The sequence below is a fragment of the Girardinichthys multiradiatus genome, chromosome 6, assembly GCF_021462225.1.
Source record: "Girardinichthys multiradiatus isolate DD_20200921_A chromosome 6, DD_fGirMul_XY1, whole genome shotgun sequence".
NCBI classification, from domain to species: Eukaryota; Metazoa; Chordata; class Actinopteri; order Cyprinodontiformes; family Goodeidae; genus Girardinichthys; species Girardinichthys multiradiatus.
The window spans coordinates 23,941,107-23,959,463 of record NC_061799.1 but is presented as its reverse complement, the minus strand read 5'-3'; the positions used below and the strand labels follow the sequence as shown (position 1 = coordinate 23,959,463).

At 38.3% G+C, this 18,357-nt stretch overlaps 2 protein-coding genes and 4 non-coding genes across 9 annotated transcripts; 2 read left to right on the top strand and 4 right to left on the bottom strand.

Moving 5' to 3' along the window:
- Positions 1–2,193: 2,193 nt before the first annotated feature.
- Positions 2,194–6,537, bottom strand: tmem275a (transmembrane protein 275a). 2 transcript variants are annotated; one of them, XM_047367173.1, is made up of 2 exons: positions 6,012–6,537; positions 2,194–4,295 (listed from the first exon to the last, which is right to left on the bottom strand). In XM_047367173.1, exon 2 carries the CDS (start codon positions 4,256–4,258, stop codon positions 3,641–3,643), a length of 618 nt encoding a protein of 205 aa, XP_047223129.1. In that variant the 5' UTR covers positions 4,259–4,295; positions 6,012–6,537; the 3' UTR covers positions 2,194–3,640. The 2 variants fall into 2 exon arrangements, with proteins under 2 accessions (XP_047223129.1, XP_047223131.1); XM_047367175.1 differs by having other exon boundaries at positions 2,194–4,291.
- A 2,496-nt stretch (positions 6,538–9,033) lies between these two features.
- kncn (kinocilin) lies at positions 9,034–13,443 on the bottom strand. 3 transcript variants are annotated; one of them, XM_047369328.1, is made up of 5 exons: positions 12,725–13,443; positions 11,336–11,404; positions 11,176–11,238; positions 9,845–9,938; positions 9,034–9,321 (listed from the first exon to the last, which is right to left on the bottom strand). In XM_047369328.1, the coding sequence occupies exons 1-5, from the start codon at positions 12,870–12,872 to the stop codon at positions 9,306–9,308; spliced, it is 390 nt and encodes a 129-aa protein (XP_047225284.1). In that variant the 5' UTR covers positions 12,873–13,443; the 3' UTR covers positions 9,034–9,305. The 3 variants fall into 3 exon arrangements, with proteins under 3 accessions (XP_047225284.1, XP_047225283.1, XP_047225285.1); XM_047369327.1 differs by having other exon boundaries at positions 9,034–9,251; positions 12,725–13,440; XM_047369329.1 differs by lacking the exon at positions 9,034–9,321 and adding an exon at positions 9,649–9,729.
- A 457-nt stretch (positions 13,444–13,900) lies between these two features.
- Positions 13,901–13,972, bottom strand: trnag-ucc. Its single transcript has one exon. It is a non-coding gene; the product is annotated as a tRNA-Gly (tRNA).
- A 208-nt stretch (positions 13,973–14,180) lies between these two features.
- On the top strand, positions 14,181–14,254 carry trnai-aau. The gene has a single exon. It is a non-coding gene; the product is annotated as a tRNA-Ile (tRNA).
- A 152-nt stretch (positions 14,255–14,406) lies between these two features.
- On the top strand, positions 14,407–14,478 carry trnaw-cca. Its single transcript has one exon. It is a non-coding gene; the product is annotated as a tRNA-Trp (tRNA).
- A 275-nt stretch (positions 14,479–14,753) lies between these two features.
- Positions 14,754–14,825, bottom strand: trnap-agg. The gene has a single exon. It is a non-coding gene; the product is annotated as a tRNA-Pro (tRNA).
- Positions 14,826–18,357: the final 3,532 nt, after the last annotated feature.

Genomic DNA, 18,357 nt, shown 5'->3' with positions numbered 1-18,357 from the left:
ACATGCAGAAGGCAAAACGCCTTACTCTTTATTATTTTTACTACTATTTTATGTTTATTTTGTCTTTTTACTTTGCTGTTCACAAATATTTACTCTCTGGATGACAAAGGTTTTTAAGAAAAAATCTTTAAAATCATTTCACCTTAGGACTGCTCTTGGCCCATGCCTTAATTATCTACTGCAAGGAAAGTAAGTATTGACCATGTCAATGTTTTTCTTGGTAAATATATTTTTAACTAGCCAACTGACATGAAATTCACACCAGATGTTGGTAATAAACTAAGTAATACGGACATACAAAGCAATTAAAGCAGGTTAGTGCATAAATTAAGTTATGTGTGATAAAGTAGAACGACACAGGTAATAAGTATTGAACAAATAAGCTGCAAACAGGCATGGAAAGCCAAGACATCAGTTGAAACCTGGCATTTTCTACAAAGCAATCCCATCCTCTGTCAGTACAAATTAAACTAAACTGGTTTAGTCCCAAATGATGGCTTATAAAAAGTTTTTCATTACCCAAGTATCATTCAATAAGCAGGTCAAAGCAGATAAAAGCAAGGATCTCTCTCAAGAACTTTGCAACCTTGTCATTGCAAAATATATTAAAGGTGCTGGTTGCAGATGTATTTCCAAACTTCTGAATGTTCCAATAATCACCATTGGTGCCATCATCCAGAAATAAAACAAACATCATTTCACTATAAACCAGCTACAAGCTGATGCTCCTTGCTTGATTTCTGACAGATGATTAAAAATAATAATCAATAGAGTTGTCCAAGAGTATATTTTCAGAGAGCTTTATAAAGATCTAGAATTAGCGGGTAAAGGTACAACAAAGAAATAACTCCAGTGGTTACCCTTAGTCGCCCGCATCATCAAATTCAAGTCACTGAGGTTAGCATACGAAGTGCTGAATGGAACGGCTCCTATCTACTTGAATGCTCTCACAAAGGTTTATTTTACTCCGGTCGTCACAGGATTGTTAACTAGCAGTGTCTACAACATGCTTAAGATAATCCAGACTCTTTTCATGTGTCGTTCCATGATGGTAGAATGACCTATTGAGCCTGACCAGAAATTCCTCAAGAAGCTCTTTAAGACCCAGCACTTCAGAGAGCATCCTACCCTACCAACCTGGTGACCAACCCTGTGCTTTCCTATTCTCTCTACTGCACTATCTCTGTCTGGACGTCCCTCTATCCCTGCACTATCTTTCTACACTGTCACCTCTGACAGAACCTGACTATTTTTCTTCCTTCTTAGCAGCTTATTGCTAGCATTGATATAAGCCACATTATATCAATGTTATATCCTCATTAGTAATTTGCTTGGGATAAAAGCCTCTTCCAAATGCATAAACATAAAATAAGTGATGAATAAGACACTATGGCCTCTATAGCTATTCATTGCACCTGACTCCCCTGCTGAACAAAGCATGTTGAAGTTCTGTTAAAGTTTGTTGCAGAACCTTTGGATAAGCCATTAAAATACTGAAATAACACAGCCCTGTCAGATGAGATAAAAACTGTCTTGTAAAATGTTATCACACACAATATCCAAACAGTGAAGTGTGAAGGTGAGAACATCATGGTATGAGACTATTTTGGAGCACATGGTTCTGGCAGACTTGATATAATTCAGTAAATGATGAATGAAGAAACGTACTGGGATATTCTTGATAAGAATCTGAATATGAAAGGAGGGTGGAAATTAAAGCAAGACAGTGTTCCTAAACACACAGTCAAGAAAACTCTTAAGTTGGTTTTAGTGAAGAAAATAAAGCTACTAGAAACATGCAGAAAATCACCAAACATAATTTCAACAAAAAATCTATGTAAAGAACTAAAAATCATAGTCCACAGAAGTGGCCCCCAGAAGAACCGGTAAAAATCAAATATGCATGTAGAAGATTGTAGAAGATTTTAAATAAAGTCACTAACCTGGTTAGTACCTAATTCCTGTCATTCCACTTTATAAACATAATTCATGGAAAAACCTGTTTAGTTTTTTGTATGTGTGGATTATATGGGTTTTTATTGGTACCTAGTGTGAATTTCATGTCAACTGGCCAATTCAAATTGTACTTGTTTTCTCAGCTATAACAGAAAATCTAGGAGGAATATTTTAACTCATTTTACAAAAATACAGCAGTTGCAATGGGGTGTCAGTGACAAGTCACACATATATATCTGAAATGTTACTGAAAGAGTTTTTTATTTAGATATTTTATAGGATTCACATTTGGGATAGTTATTTTAAATTATAAACCTCACAAAAATAGTTTTGTCCCTTACATTTTTTTTCACCGGGTTCTTGTGCTACACAAAAATAAAACCACAGACAATACACAGATAGTTCACAACAAGGATATCTTCATTTTCAAGTCTTTTGTTTTCAGAGCATGCACAAGAAAAAAAACCTAAGCTCAGTACTCTAACTTAGTATGAAACTGGGCTTTATCAGGAAAAAATGTCCCTTTGAGGGACAATGTTGCAATGTTGTTTTTTTATATAGTTGGCTTGAACTGTGTGTACACTGTTGCTACTCCATATACATGTGAGAAAGGAAACATTTAGGTTGTTTGCATGCACCACAAAAACCTTTCAAATCCAGAGCAACATAGAGGCTTTCTCAGGAAACTGCAGTTTGCACTTTTTATGTAGCCCTCGTTGGATTGATCCTGAAATTTTCATCTAAGGCAACTTTCCTTTCAAAGGAGATCATGGGTTTAGCGTCTCCTGTGATCACTCAGACTTATGGCTGATAAGAAGACATCACAGTGATAGGAAGCAGATACTACTGATGTAATCTATAAACTCTAATAAACTTGGCTGTGCAATGTTGTAAATAGTACATAGAAGTGATGTGAACTCCATGCTTTCACACAGGTTGAATCGAGCCCCGTGATCAGTTTAACAACGAATAAACATTATCACAAAGTTTTGAGACCATGAAAAGAAACACGATATTCAGTGTTTACAGCTGTGATGACAAAAGCTAAAAGAATGATGCCTATAAAGATCTGACGATGTGCACTGTTTTAACACTGAGTTAATATACAGCAAATACACTCGCTGAAGGTCTTGTGCCTAGAAATTATTCTCTGTTCAGAGAATATTGCTTTGGGACCTCTGTGACCTATAAAATCATATGTCCCTAAAAGAAGTTAATCAATTCAGTAAATGCCAAATGTTCCCCATGTTAAGATCAGCTGCTGACCTTTCACATGTAATCTTTTCAGAATAAATATGTGATCAAAGTTTTCTCTTGAGCCCTCTAAAATCTCTTCTGACAGTAGAGGTCACCAGTCACCACAGGTGCAGAGAAAAAGAAATGTCTTCTACTTTATTTCTACATTAAAACGGTTCATAATGCCCTGGATTTTATACAAACTTTGTAAGGGAACACCACATGAGAGGTAGGAATTTGAATTCCAAAAGCTTAAATTCACAAATACGCTGATGTGTGTTCAACATTGCATGCTAACAACCTGTTGCACAGTGAGAGAAATTAAAACCACACTCTTCACAACTTTATATGGCACTATGTAAACAGGACAAAATCAGTCCCAGCAACCAAACTCAGAAGCGTATTTACACGACTGGAGCTCTGGCTTTTTAGAGGAGTTTTTGCTTTGCTAGGTGACCACTTCTTCTCGTGGCAGGCTGAGCCTCACCTCCCCGCCTGCATCTGCAGAGGCCGAGTATGTTGCCGTGGCAGAAGCACAGGAAGGGCCATTGGTCTCCATGGTGAAGAGCTTGCAAGGTCCCTGCGGGGCCACATCAGGGCTCTCTCCTTCCGGGCTGGAGGCTCTGGATGATCCAGGAGAGGATGTGGGGCTTAGCTGCACAGCTGTGGTGTCCTGCAGCGTGTGCTCACTGGTCTCTATTTCAAACGCAGCACCACCAGCCAGCCCGCCATGTCCCATCAACCCTGCCCCCCTGCCGCCCACTTTAGAGCCTCGAGAGCTGCTCGGGGGTGGGAGGCGGCTGCACACGCAGCAGGCCCCAAAAAAGGAGAAGGCCACCAGCAGCAAGACAGGTCCAATTATGATTGGGGGGTTGGCAGAAGGCAGCAGTGTGCTGAAGGCAAACGCTCCAACCAGAGTGATGTTGAGTCCTGCCAGCATGATGCATAGTCCACAGGCACAGCAGAGTGCTGGAGAAGGAAGGCCATGAGGACGAGACTTCCTCTTCTTCTTCTGGGGCTCCTTTTTAGGCACAGGCGTGCTGTTGTTCCTGTCAGTGATGACCATGTTGTTAACTCTGGGACTTCTTTTGTCTATCTTCTATCTTTTTAGAAACACATAATAAAAGAAAATAAACGTCAGTAACATCTATAATACACATAATCTCTAAACTGGTAGTGGACAACACTTTTAACCACTGCAGTGTCCTCCCTAGAGATTATTACATTCATCATTGAACCCTGGTCATTCATTACTGTGCTGCTTCAGAGCCTAGCAGAAGTATTCATACACCTTGAACATTTCCACATTATATTGAGTTACACCCTCAAACTCCAGTGTAATTTATTGTGATTGGGTATGATACACCATCACAAAGTTGTGCATAATTGCAAGGTGTAAGGAAAATTATGCAGTGTTTTCAGTTTTTTTTTCAACTTAAAATCTTAAAAGTGTGGCATGCATTTGTATTTATGCCCATGAGTAAATACTTTGTAAAAGAATCTTTGGGAGCAGTTACAGCTGCAAGTCTTTTCTGGCATGTCTCTAGTTTTGGACATTTTGGACCATTCATTGTGAAACAGCTCAAGCTCAGTCAGACTGAATGATCATCTGTAAACTTTCCAGTCTTGTCAATGATTCTTAATATGATTTAGATCTGGACTCTGTTTGGGCCATTTAACACATGGATATGATTTCATCCAAGACCTTTCCATGTGTTTCTTGGTCTTAATAATGCTGTTTGTTCACTAATTTCTCTAAGAAAAACCTGAAGTCTTTGTATCTATACTGAGAATAAATTACACACACATGGACTGTATTTACTAATTAGGTGACTTTTTTCAAGGTATTTATTTGGTGGCACTGGATTTTATTCAGGGGAATGGTGGGCGGGAAACAAAACAAATACTACACTCTTTTTTTGGTAAAACATGTTAAGAATCCTATATCGGTTTTCTTTCTCTTTATAACCACGTAATACATTATTTTAGTCTATCACACACAATCTAATTAAAGTACAGAGATTTTTATGGTTGTGGTGTGACAACATGTACAAAGGTTCAAGGGATATGAGTACGTTTGCAGGGTATTGTAGTTCTCTATATTTTAAAAACAAAGAGAGGCTGTAAACAAATGAATCGTTACTCAAGACACACACACTGAAAACAGTGACCCCTGTATGCTGCCAGTCAGTGACATGGCCCTGAAACTATGGTTCGGACAACAAAAGCTTGTATTACATAACCTGAAAAAAAAAAAAGAAATCCTAATAATACTATCCTTAAATCATCACCTAATTTAAATGATTTTCTCAGTAAAAATACTGTTTTCAAATGTCAATTCTACAGTAAAAGACAATACATTAGAGTTCAGATTAGATAGACAAATGTAACAAATGTTTCAGTAAACAATAGCATCAAAACTGTTAAATTATAGCCAAGCCTTGGCAGCAACGACTTATTTTCTACATAATGAAAAAAGCCTTATTGATGCTGCTTAATAGCTGAAGGTGTTTGATGAGCATCGGTGTGTATTTTGTCTGGATCTTTGAAGTTAAATGTGATCAGTGTGGCGGCCTACTTCAGGCCAGAGAGGCCATTTGTACAAATTTGCTGTCAAAAAATTTTCCAGTTCAAATGTATTCCAGTTTGAATGTATTCAGCCTGTTACAGCCTCTGAGAGGACAGTGTGCTATTTCTATCTTCTACATGGGCAATAATAAACAGTAAATTGGATTTTGTTAGAATACATGTCCCATAAACCAATAAACTGTATATGTATGTTGCATCTCAGTAAAATCACAGTCTGAATAAACCCTTACCCATTATGTCGACTCAGTAAAGGTGCTTCCATTGTTATTCCATCAGATTTTCACGGTGATCTCCTGTCTAATAGTCGCATGTAATTACCGACACGCTAAAAGGCTGCATCAACACCAAAGGGAGTTTTTGCATCCTTCTTTCTGGGTTTTTTTTTTTTTTTTGTCCTTTTCAATCCCGAGGGGCCACAAATCATGAAAAAAATCCAACCAGTGACACATGAAATACCAGGCAAGGCTGTGGGATGTCAAATCCGGCAGGAGACAGAGGATCATTTAGGTGAGATGGCATTTCGTCTGAGCTGACTCGCTGCTCCAGATGTGGACCCGATGAGAAATGGTGGTAGCGTCTGACAGGTCACTGCTGCGACGTACATGGCGAAAACCGGACAGTGTTTCGCAAGCATCTTCCTCTCAGACGGGTAACGTCTTCAAATTTCCTTAATTCATATCTGATGAGTGCCGCGCAGACCTTATCCCCTCCTCTGTGGACCGCTGGATGCGATGATCTGGTCTCCACGTCAACGATCCATCCATCAGTAGGTCTCTGTATGGCAAGTCGATTTACCACATAATTATAGAAGGAAACCATGATTCACTTTTTTGTCAAACTGAGTATCTGGAATGTCTATTTTGTTTTCGCCAGTTAATATTTATGATACTTCAAATTTCATTCATTTCAAATATAAAGGACATCAATTTTCCCTTTGCTCATGTTAGACTTTCAGCTCCACATAGCTGTCCATAGTCATTAAAATAGTATCCCATTAAATTCTAACAGGGATTGTTTAGCATTTTTGAAGAGTTTCTGTGAAAAGGTTTTTAGCATCCTCATTTATACAGGTTTTATGGTCCCAGACGCTCTTTCCAAAGAGGCAATACTAAGGTGGACTTCTACTATCTCAAAACAACACCAATATCAAAAACATTGCAATTTTTGTCAATGTGGTTTTTATGTACCTTTGAAACTGTTGTCACATTTGCATTGGTTGTTTACACAACAGACATTGATTATTTACATGGGAGATGGAGATAGGAGGCTTTGCACAACTAATGATCTACTTGAGTGAAACGTACTGAGAACAGAACACACAAAGAGTCTCTGGTCAGAGTAGCTATTAAAGTAATATAAAAAATCAATAAATCAGTGTATGTAGTGAGAATATCCCTTTTACAGTAAGAATGATATCACTAAAGGTATTATTCAGGATTTAAAGTTCAATTAAAAGGTTATCCGTGAGTATCAACCTGCAGTAGATTAGTGTCTTAGTGTCTTCATTCAGGATAAATCCATATTTAGATTCTACCAACCTAAAAAACCTATTCAAAAAATGTCATCGTGGTTTATGTTAATGCTATTAAATATAACTCACTGATTGTTGTTCATGATTATTTACGAAGCCTATGATTTATTTATTTTGTTTACAGAGTAATTAGAGGTGGGAAGAGGTGCACCCTCAACAATCTTCCTGTGTAAAACACGTACTGAGAATGGTTCATACAAAGCATTTGACTCAGCAAAATAAAAGTAAAAATCAATAGAATAGCATTAACCTAAAGTAAACAATTCATTTGACTGGAAAGGTCTTGCACGTTCCATTGCATTTCACACGGGAAGATGGTTGATGGGAACAGGCTCCTAGCTTCTCTTTCTGTGTAAATAGCCACAAGCTTTCATTTAATAAAACTGTGATTTATAGGTTCATGAAATTACATTCACCTAAAGCACGATGAAATTTTTGGAATGAGAGATCTTTTAAGACAGTAGAAATCTATTTTGGAAGGGGTCCAACTTAAATTAGTATTTAGCTTAAGCCTCTGGTACCAATTAATCTGGTTTCATACAAAATAAAGGCAGTTTATCTAAAACAAGTGGATATCTTCTTATGAGGTTTCAACAGAATGTTATATCACAAATCCTTATCTATCCTGCGAATATTTAAATGAGTAATTTATCATTAAAGTGGGGGATCAATAAATTCTAATACGATCTGCCATACCCCAGTCAGTGTGAAGTGGGCTGAATGAGGATGAAGACTGTTGCTGGTTTCTCTTGACAGCTTGTCTTTATTCTGTGGGCTTGATATACAGGATTTAGAACTCACTTATGGGTTTAGAGGTGGAGATCCACATGAGATGTTTTCTTGTGAATTGATTATTTATATAAAATTTGAAAAGTGTGAATTGAAGACAATCAGGAGCTATGACAATTTATCAACAATTGTAGGTTAATTATTACCAAAGATGATCAGGATATGTGTGAAATAAATATCCTGCAACTAAAAAGGTTTGAATCTAATATTGTATTAAATCATATTGATTAAAAAGCAATCTTAAAGCTTTTCTGAGATCTATGCTAGAAAACCTTAAATTAGTTAAATTTTTTTATTTAAATCTAAAAGAATGTTTTTATTAACAACTTTTTTAAATTGCTAAGAGAGAAACAATGAAAAGGATGGTTTAACCTGATTAAACAGTTCTGACCTAAAGTGTCTGTTGTAGTGTATTTTAGTTAACATCACACAATACTACATTGACATGCTTGTCAATTGATTGAACAATACTTTAATGTTGAACAGTCTTCACGTGCTCATTCGTGGTTGCACTTGGTGACGCAGAAGGAGTGTGTGGTGAGGCATTGTGGTTTGAAGCCTGACAATGGAGCTGTTGGCAGTCATCAAGGCACTGCTGAATCCTCAGGTTCCTGTTGGTTGAAGTCTTATCAACACGACTCAGCATTATTCATCCTCACAGCAGGTTATGTTTTATTGTCAGGCTGCAGCCTTCCTTTCCTCAACATTTTCCATGAAGGAGCTGGCATTGTCCTGAATATGTGCATTATGTTGCACGGTGGGGAGCGGGTCACCATGTGAGTGTAATAGACGCCACTGTTTGTGACAACATATGCGTTTGCTTTGCCCTTTTGAGCAATTAACCTTTAGTTAAATTTTACTCCTAGCAACACACAAGCCCCACAAATGAGCTTCAACTCTTTCGCTTAGCTTTATTGAAGTTTAACAAATTTAACAAATATTGATTTAATTTTTGTAGGTTTATTAGACTACATAGTTTACATACAATGAGGCAATTGTAATCTGCAGTTCAGCTAAAACAACAGTTTTAGAGAGTTGGAATCTCTATTGGTCCAGTCGTGTCACATGATGACATCACGGAAGATCTTGATCAGTGGGGGACTGTTTCAGTTTCCGTCTTGATAAGACATCTGGCATGTCTGAAGAAGTCCTGCAACAGACCAATGCATGAGTCACGCTGGCAATGAGGGTTATGTGGTGGGTGTCAGTGTGTGGCAGAACTGAAAAAGATGAAAAAAAGAGAAAAAAAACACGTAAAATAAAAAAAAATCAGAAAAAGATTGGGTTGGATGAATGCTTTTAGCACATATTAATTACATTTGTGTGGACTTGTTGACATTCAGAGAGCTGTAAAAGGTTTGTAAATTGGTCTATGGCACTTATAAATTTGGATGAATCCGGTTTTATTTTATTATGTTTAGTTCAGCGTTTTCATCCTACTATGAAGCATTTTTAAAAACTAGGTTTGTATTGTTGCTTATAAATGAACAACTGAAAATGGAACACAGATTAATAAATGTTGACAAACCCGCAGCAACTGTGCGATCCTATCATTTCAATGCGGAACAAAATCTCTGAAAAATGTTTCTGAGACCTTGTTGAATCTGCCATGACGAATTCAGGCAGTTCTGCAGGCGACAAAGAAGTCCAACTGAGTACTAGGAAGATGTACCTAATAAAGCAGCCAGTAACATGAACACTGTATTCAATTCAGTTCTGCTCATTTCTACTTTCAGTTCGTACCCCTCATCAGGATTGGGCTCAGCCATTGGTCCTCCCTCCACGAAGGTTCCCATTCGACTCTTCGAGTGCTCCAGTTGGAGTTGACTCTGCGTGCCTGACAACACCACAGGAGAGCAAACAGAACATGCCGCAGCAATGAGTTTACTATTACACATCACTACAGCTGCATTGCACCACGGATTATCATGGATAGGAAAAGCAAATCTAATTAATAAGGATTTTCTTTTGTCATTCAAAATATATCTTAACATCTGTGGTTGCAGCTTACTTCAATTGTACATGAAAATACAGTTCTGTGTAGTCTCAACCTTGAGCTACCATTAGATGTCCTGTCAGCCAATGTGCTGAAAACATGCATCAGAACTGACGTGAAAGTTTTGTATTAAAAGCTAGTGACGGCAAAGGCATGTTACTGGATAATCTTACACATGATCTTAAACAAAAACCCTGAGACATAGTAATAAAGATGAAAAAGATAAGAAATATGAAAATGAAAGCCAAGAAAGAATGATTCTAACTGTATTTTTGTTGGAATTTTATGTGATACCTCAACACACATTAGAGCATAATTGTGTAGCCAAGGGAGGATAAGACTGGTTGATGAACTTTTGTGAAGAGCATTTTTCAAGTCTTGCCACAAATTCTCAGATAAATTCAGGCCTGGAATTTGAGCCACTATCTTCTCCACAATTCAACTTTAGCTCTGACCAAATGTGTCGAGCTGTCCTGCTCGAAGTTGGACCTCTTCCCAAGTTTTTTGGAGGCCCTAAATGGTCTTCTTCTTATATTTAGCCCCACCCACATTCCCTTCAACTCTGACCAGCTTCCCAATCCCAGTAAGATAATTTTTCATGGTGAGCATGGTGTGTTAAGGGGGACGCGCAGTGTTAGTTTGCCACGTATAGTAGTTTGCATGTATGCCAGGAAGCTTGATTTAGTTTTTTTTTCTATTTGGAGCATTTTCTTTCACATCTTTGCTGTGTCCCCTGCATGACTTATGACTTATGACTCCATTTTCTAATTGCGTAAATTCTGAAGACAGTTGATTGGATTTCTATTCGTAAAGTTTTTTGATAACAATATACGCTCTTCCATCCACCTCGCATTTATGTGCTATTTTGTTGCATAATATCCCATTAAAATATATCAAAGTCTGTGGTTGTAGCCTGACAAAATGTGAGAAAGTGCTAAATAGTTGCTTATTAGCTTTCAAATATTTTTGCAGATATTAGAATTATTCAAAAAATGATCTTAGTAAGTCGTGAATTTAGGTAAATTCAAGATCCCCAGAGTTTCAGCCGTCTCCACTCTGGGATGTCGTTTCCACTCACCCTCTCGCCTCAGTATCTCAGCTGGTTGATCAGCAATAACTTCAGGGTGAACTCTGAAGTTTCCTGAGAAGACGAAAAGACAGAATGATATTTAGATATTTAGAACAGTCTTGCCCTGAAACGAGAAATCCAATCTATGCATGGTTAAAAAACGACGTACCAAAAGACGGCAGGATGTTGTTGATATTCAGCCAAGCTTTTATGAAGGGATAGATTGAAATGAGCAAGCCTACAAAGCAGAAAGTTGCAATTATGTTTTTGATGAATGGTCTGAAATTGCTTCATAATTTGCATGTTCTGACTAGTTAATTTATTTTAAGAAGTAGTCTAATTGCTTTTGATGCCTGGAAAATAGAAGTGAAATAATAACCAAGATGATCTATTTTATCACTTTGACGCAGATGAGTAGGAATATTTAATAATATGTCAAGCCCCAAAGTGTAATGTAGGCCTTTCCAGTATGATCCTTACACCTGATGCAGTGTGAGATGCTTCTTCTAGTTCAGATCAAAGTTCAAAGTAGTATCTGAAACTCAGGGCTTACGTGCCTTTCTGTGGCACCGTGCTCCTATTCAGCACAGTTATTGATTTTCCTTATTAGTCTGATGAGCTGGCATTACAGCCTGGTAGCTCCTGAGGGTAGCTGTGATGCATGTCTGTGCTTAAAATGTCATGAAACTGCAGAAGGAGTGAAAACAATCTGCCAAGAACACTCTGTTCATACTCATTAGTCAGCCTGTATGTCGGAGGCGGCATCGAGCCACACAAGCCCCAAAAACACATAATTAGGACGTCTGCTGTTCAGCCACACAAAATGTTGAGAGAGTTAAAGTATCAGTCACGCTGCGTTGCATGGATTTTATTTGCAAATGCAGGTAGGTGCACGTTAGCAAGTCAAATTAATTATTGAAAGCTGGTCGACTCCATAGTGAGAGTTAATTTTCTCATTAACTATGTATACACGTGCTGATGTTGTCTTCTACAGATCACAAGCGCTGCCCTTTGCTCTTTCTCTCCAGGAAACTAGTTAGGACACACTTTTATCAGAGCAGCTCCTCCTGCCATCCGCTGGTTCTCATGACAGTCTTGTATCAAATGTACATGGGCTGGAAAATGTCACTAGTCACAGACCTTAACATTTCACTTTTATGTATGTGCATTATCTATACATATTATATATTGGGTGAATTCAGATATAATTGGACATCAAGGAATTTTGGGACAGGACAAGTTAAAAGGCTTTTCACTCATGTCTTGAAAATTACATGAAAGTATTTTGGTCATACGGTTACACGCTAATGAATTGGCATCCTATATGTCACCAATTTAAATATTTATACCCTCAGGACATTTTCAGATTTTCTCATTTTACGACCACAAACGTTAAAGCTTAAAATGTTCAGCAGACCAACTAAAAAGTTAAAAAAGAAATTCTTTTTATCTTGTCTCATGTAGAACGTTCAAAATATTTTACAATCTGCAAATGCTAATCTGACAAAACAAAATGACAAAATCAATGTCTTTCTCATGCAGAAATACAGGCTCTCACCAAGGCCTCCAGCTCCCAGGAAGATTCCTCCTACAGCATCAGCTTCACATTCCCTGGACACCCCGATGATGATGCAGCCGGCAACAATGCCGAACAGGGCCGAGCCCACCCGTAGCCCATGGTACTGCCCAATGCTAACAGGGTTCATTCAGCAGGTGGAGGTCCCCCACCTGCTATGCAGACCCACACGTTCTTTTACAGCACAGGTAACAGCTGAGACACTAATATCTACCTCAGCTCTGACCCTGAGTTCCACCAACAACCACTCCCATACTTGCCTACCGCTCTGTCTGACACAGAAACACTTTCCCTGGTTTAGACTCTGTTCTCTGTTTCTTAAGGGATCTCATGAATCTTTAAATTGGAGCTCTGGTTTCTATTGCTGCTGAAAATTAGAACGCTTCAAGCCCTGACTTGTATGACAGGAAATTCTGCCACAAATCTGATCATAATCCTCTGCCAGTGTGAGCATCTGGTATCATGAACTCTGTTTGTGGACAAACACACAGAGAGAGGGGAGATAGCCAAAGAGAACAGACCGCAATTAGAGTTAGACTATGTGAGACTTATATGAGTGAGCTTGAAGGGAATGTATAATGAAAGGTTCAGGGACTCCTCTATGGCGGGGCCCGAGGCCATTAACAAAGGTACGCAGTTGCCAAAGGAATAGCATGTCCATGGCAACACAGGAAAGAGGAGGTTAAGCAGAATTAATACTGTTGAACAGGGTAACAAATTAACCTAGGGCACACTGTGGGGGAGAAACAGTGACACATTTCCTTAACAAGTCAATCTGATTTTATTCAGATGTCAGTACTAATGTGTCTAACATGAACATACAGTTATCACAAGATGGAAATATGAATTCCTCAACTTTTATCTGTGTGGTGCAGAAACACGTTTTTGCTAAAGAAAAACATTTGACTTTTTTCCTGTTATTTACTGTAAAGAACATGTAAAGATGTTTGGTATTTCTGCCATTTGCATAATAACAAATATAATGAATTGGTTTACCTTTGCAATAAACCCGTATATGCTATTACAATGCCGGGATACTAACCAAAAGTGTTGCCTAGCTATACGAGTAAACCCTTTAAATTCCATAGCTAATCATGATCGGAAAAAATATATTAAAGGACCACTCAATATAATTTTAGAAATTATAATACTAAATTTTGCGTTGGCCGGGAATCGAACCCGGGTCAACTGCTTGGAAGGCAGCTATGCTAACCACTATACCACCAACGCGAGATGATACATCTGATAGCAATACAATAACAAATAATCGCCTTTGCGCTGGAGTTGACATTGGTGAAGCTTGTCTCTCTTAACTGTCTACGTACCTCATCCAGGCGAAATCGGCATAAAGTTAAATGGAAGTGTGAATATCAAACATACGAGACGTACCACATGCCAGGGTAAGTGGTATTGGGTATTGGATGCTATTACACCACGTGGCCGGTTAGCTCAGTTGGTTAGAGCGTGGTGCTAATAACGCCAAGGTCGCGGGTTCGATCCCCGTACGGGCCAACTTTTACTTTTATAGTTTTTCCAAACGGATTCTAAGCATATAACATGAAAATAGAAAGTACAAATCACATTTTGTCGGACTGGACACAAAACGTGGGCATTCCGAAGCGGTCTCCAACGTTTTTAATACTGTCTGTGCACTTGGTTCTTCAGACCTCGTGGCGCAACGGTAGCGCGTCTGACTCCAGATCAGAAGGTTGCGTGTTCAAATCACGTCGGGGTCATATTTTTCTTAAATCACCTACTATATTTGCTTTAAATCAAAATAATATGTAGTATAATATGTAGTAGTCTTTCATTTGTCCTGCAATGACAAATTATGTGACGCAAAAAATATGTTTATACTATAAATGTCTATGTTTATATTATAAACATTAATAAATGCGCTGTTGTGACTGCTAAAAAAACTCCTCGGGGTTCTGGCAGGAACGTGACGCCATACACACAAGTAATAAACTATCAGCGATAGAGGAGCAAAAGCAATATTTTAGGAAAAAATGGGCTCGTCCGGGATTTGAACCCGGGACCTCTCGCACCCTAAGCGAGAATCATACCCCTAGACCAACGAGCCGTAATGTGCACCGCACAGCAAAATCATCTCACATCACACAACCACGTTTTTATTGTTGAAATTATTAGTTCCTATGGTTATGCAACGCTAATTAACCCAGTGTACTGCTGAAGTACTTTATCTGCCTGTTTTGTTTCACAATAAGCCTATTATTGTCCGTAAACGAACAGGGACATTTAGATTATTAGGCTAAATTAATAGAAAACAGAGCCAGAGCCAGAACTAAAAAGTCACACCATAATAATACTGCTTTTAAAACCTTAATAATTTCTCAAGTTCAAAACCATAAGAAAGAAAAAGATTACAACAGAATACCATCTTCAAACCTTGTTTCATAGATTTTACAGGGTTGATTCTGGACTGCAACGGCTTGCTATGTCTTTTAGAAACGCTGTTACCTCAGTTATAACGTACCTGCAGATCATCTCAAACTCCTCCTTTGTGATGACATCTTTGGAGTGCCTCCACTCTTTACCACCAACCTTACAGTTGGATATTGCACTGTGAAAAGGTGTTTGTCTTTTAACTGGCTGCTTGTCTTTTGGCTGACGCCAGTTACCACACCCCTGGTTTGTTGCATCACTTGGGGAGTTACTTTGCTGACAATGTTCAAACTCAAACAGGTAAGCACCAATATTTGACTCCTGGCTACCTGGATCAAAAACTTCTATGTCCTTAGCAAAGGATTCAAGCTGCTTAAAACGGACACCATGCTCCCAAGGTGGACCACGTCCATCTGAGAAGTCATGCTGGAGGAAACAAGTTTTCTCATGATTTAAATGAGAGCTTTCTAATGAATGGACTCATGCAAGTGGTGGTGGGTCAGGTTGGATTGAGTCACCTGAGAACCATGTGCGCCTCTCCTGGCCCCTAGGAGTCGACACAGAGTCAGAAGGGAGAGGGGTGCCGATCAGGCTGGAACGGTGCTCCTCCCACCCAATTGGACCACTTGTGCATGCTGAGTCCAGCACTCGGTCATCTTGGTGGTTGTTCACTGCAATGGGATTTGGCAGGACACCACTGGAGACCATCTGACTTCCAACACTTCTGTTAAGGTCTGTGGAAGTAAGATGAACACTTGGATTAAATTTAGAGTTGATCATTCAACCTGTGACTTATGACAACACTATGCTCTCAGTGTTACAATGCTACTCCTTTCTCTAAGGATATTTGTGATTTCAGCATTACTTTTTCACCTTTCTTTGGAGGAACTAGTGATTAGACACTACTCTTAACCTTTAAGGGAATTTTGTTTAAAATGCAAAGGAAAAAAAAGAAAATTGCTACACCTCCTAAGTGTAATAATGTAAGTGTACTAAAATTATCTGCAAAGTTAATTCAGTTTCAAATTGTGGTCTTACACAAAACACAGCCTCTGGATACAGATGTGCAGCAACTGTCTGGACAGAGAGGTTAACTGAAGTTAAACCAAGTCTCAAGTTATTGCTTACACAGAAGAAACCAGACTGAGTCAAGACATCTAAAATTTTGCCTATGTAGCAGAGTTGATTGTTACTAGCACAGAGATATTGGAATTATTAATTTTGTCAAAAGTCAAAAATTTTGAACTCCTGGAGTTATAGTGTCCTCTTAAATATAATCAGTGACATCTGATGTTAGAACTATGATGTTTTGAGTCCTATTGTGACCAATGACAGCTAGTTTTAAGCTAATCACTGTGTGCATCAATAATGTGCAGTTGTGGTTTATTCATTCGCATTTATGAACAGTGCAAGCTGTTCATAATAATACCCACCCAGGGACGCCAAATGTTGTGATTATGAATCTGAGAATATTATTTAATATTTAATATTAATATTTTAATATTTTATCAAATAATATTTCAGTCTGTTAAGGGTTATCCTGTGAATACCAGCCCAGCAAGGCGATGGTATTAGGACAAAATAGAAAGGTGTGAGACAAGCTCTGACATTATTGAACAGCAAAATTCTGCACACACATGGAATGAATTCACACAATTTCTTAATATACAAGAATTTATTAACAAAAATAAGTCAACTCAAAGTCAAACATATTTCAATCAACAAACTATGCTAAAACAATCCAACTAAACTACCAAGCAGAATGAAAGAATAACAAAGACTCATGGGCTATGTACAATATAAACAAGTTGATTAAAGATGATTAGATCAGATAAAATGTTATTTTAATAAAATAATGTTTTAAGAATGATCTGCTGAATAAAACCAACCTTCTGGATGACTATTTCTCAACGGGGTCTCATTAGCTGCCTTTATTTATTAAAATAATATTTAAAGAAATATTATTAAGGGAATGGTAAAATATTTAAGGGAATATTTTGGAAAAGAGACAAAACGTTTTGGAGAAATGGGGCTTAATGGTGTTTACTTAGTTATCAAATTTAGTAAAATGATGTTAGGGACACATTATTTACTGGATTTAAAACTAAACCTTTCTGGGTAAATATTATTTGGCAGCAAGCACGTGTCCTTACCTATTAGCAGTTGAAGCTGACAAAGGAGGCTGATAGCTTAGCACCAGAATCAAACACACACCTTTAAAAATACCATCAATAAAAGGGTTAAAATGCATAAGTGCGGACGGTGCGTTATGGCCGATCTTCTGTGTTTAGAATTACCCTTTAAATAAAGTTTGTCTTAACTTTAAAAACCCACAAACACAGAACACAACCTTAACACTTGTGCTGCAGATATTCTGCTAGCACCAAGATAGCTGAGTTCAACACAAACAAAACCAAACTTCATAAAATGAAAAACGTTCAGATCATTTCATCCTAAATATCTCTCTATTACTCTCTGCCCAAAACCTAACCTCATGAACCATGCTGAGGAGTAGTCCAGGCGACGACGAAGTTTGAAGAGAGCTCTGTGAACAATGGATTAGCTTCCAGCTGACCTCCGGAGCAGTGGATGGGCGGCCGCTCTGTCGGGCCGACCAAACAGCACGTTACCACGGTGATGCGGCTACTTGTTGTCCTTCTGTCAGGCAGGGTAAACCGCTTCACTTGGCTTGTAGAGACAGCGTCTCTACTGGGGACTTCTCTGGGACAGTTTGCTTCTGCAAGCCTCAGAGAGAAAGTAAGCAATGCTTATACCTTAATTTACCCCTTTCATGAACAAATACCGGATTCTTTCAACAGTAATTCGTCAGTACTTAACTTGTGCATATGATCGTGTGATCTTATGACACCCTTGGATCCAGTTGAAGAGTTTATGTCTGTTTGCCAAAACACAAAACACAAACCCCCCCCCCCCCTCCAGAAAAGTTTGTACCGGAGTTTTAATGTTGTTTCCATGGCTGTGGGTCCCAGCACCTCATAGTATTAAGGCTCATAAAAATACCTACGTGCCCTGAACAAAGCATATGTGGAATTACCAAAAGATCTCAAACTTACAAATTTCACAGAGAAACATTAGCTAATTGTTGGTATGTTAGCTTGCAAAACGCAGCTGTTTTGTTTGTGTTTGGATTTTCACTTGATACTGTTTGAAACTGAAAACAAAGTCACGTACCAAATTCTGTACTGCTG

Bases quoted from the DNA above. Each gene is read 5' to 3' on its own strand.
- tmem275a (XM_047367173.1), bottom strand. From the start codon at position 4,258: ATGGTCATCACTGACAGGAACAACAGCACGCCTGTGCCTAAAAAGGAG.
- kncn (XM_047369327.1), bottom strand. From the start codon at position 12,872: ATGAACCCTGTTAGCATTGGGCAGTACCATGGGCTACGGGTGGGCTCG. The intron at 11,405-12,724 runs GTGAGAGCCTGT...TCTGCTTTGTAG, and splicing joins CCTGGGAGCTGGAGGCCTTG to GCTTGCTCATTTCAATCTAT. The intron at 9,252-9,844 runs GTACGAACTGAA...GGTCTGTTGCAG, and splicing joins GAGCCCAATCCTGATGAGGG to GACTTCTTCAGACATGCCAG.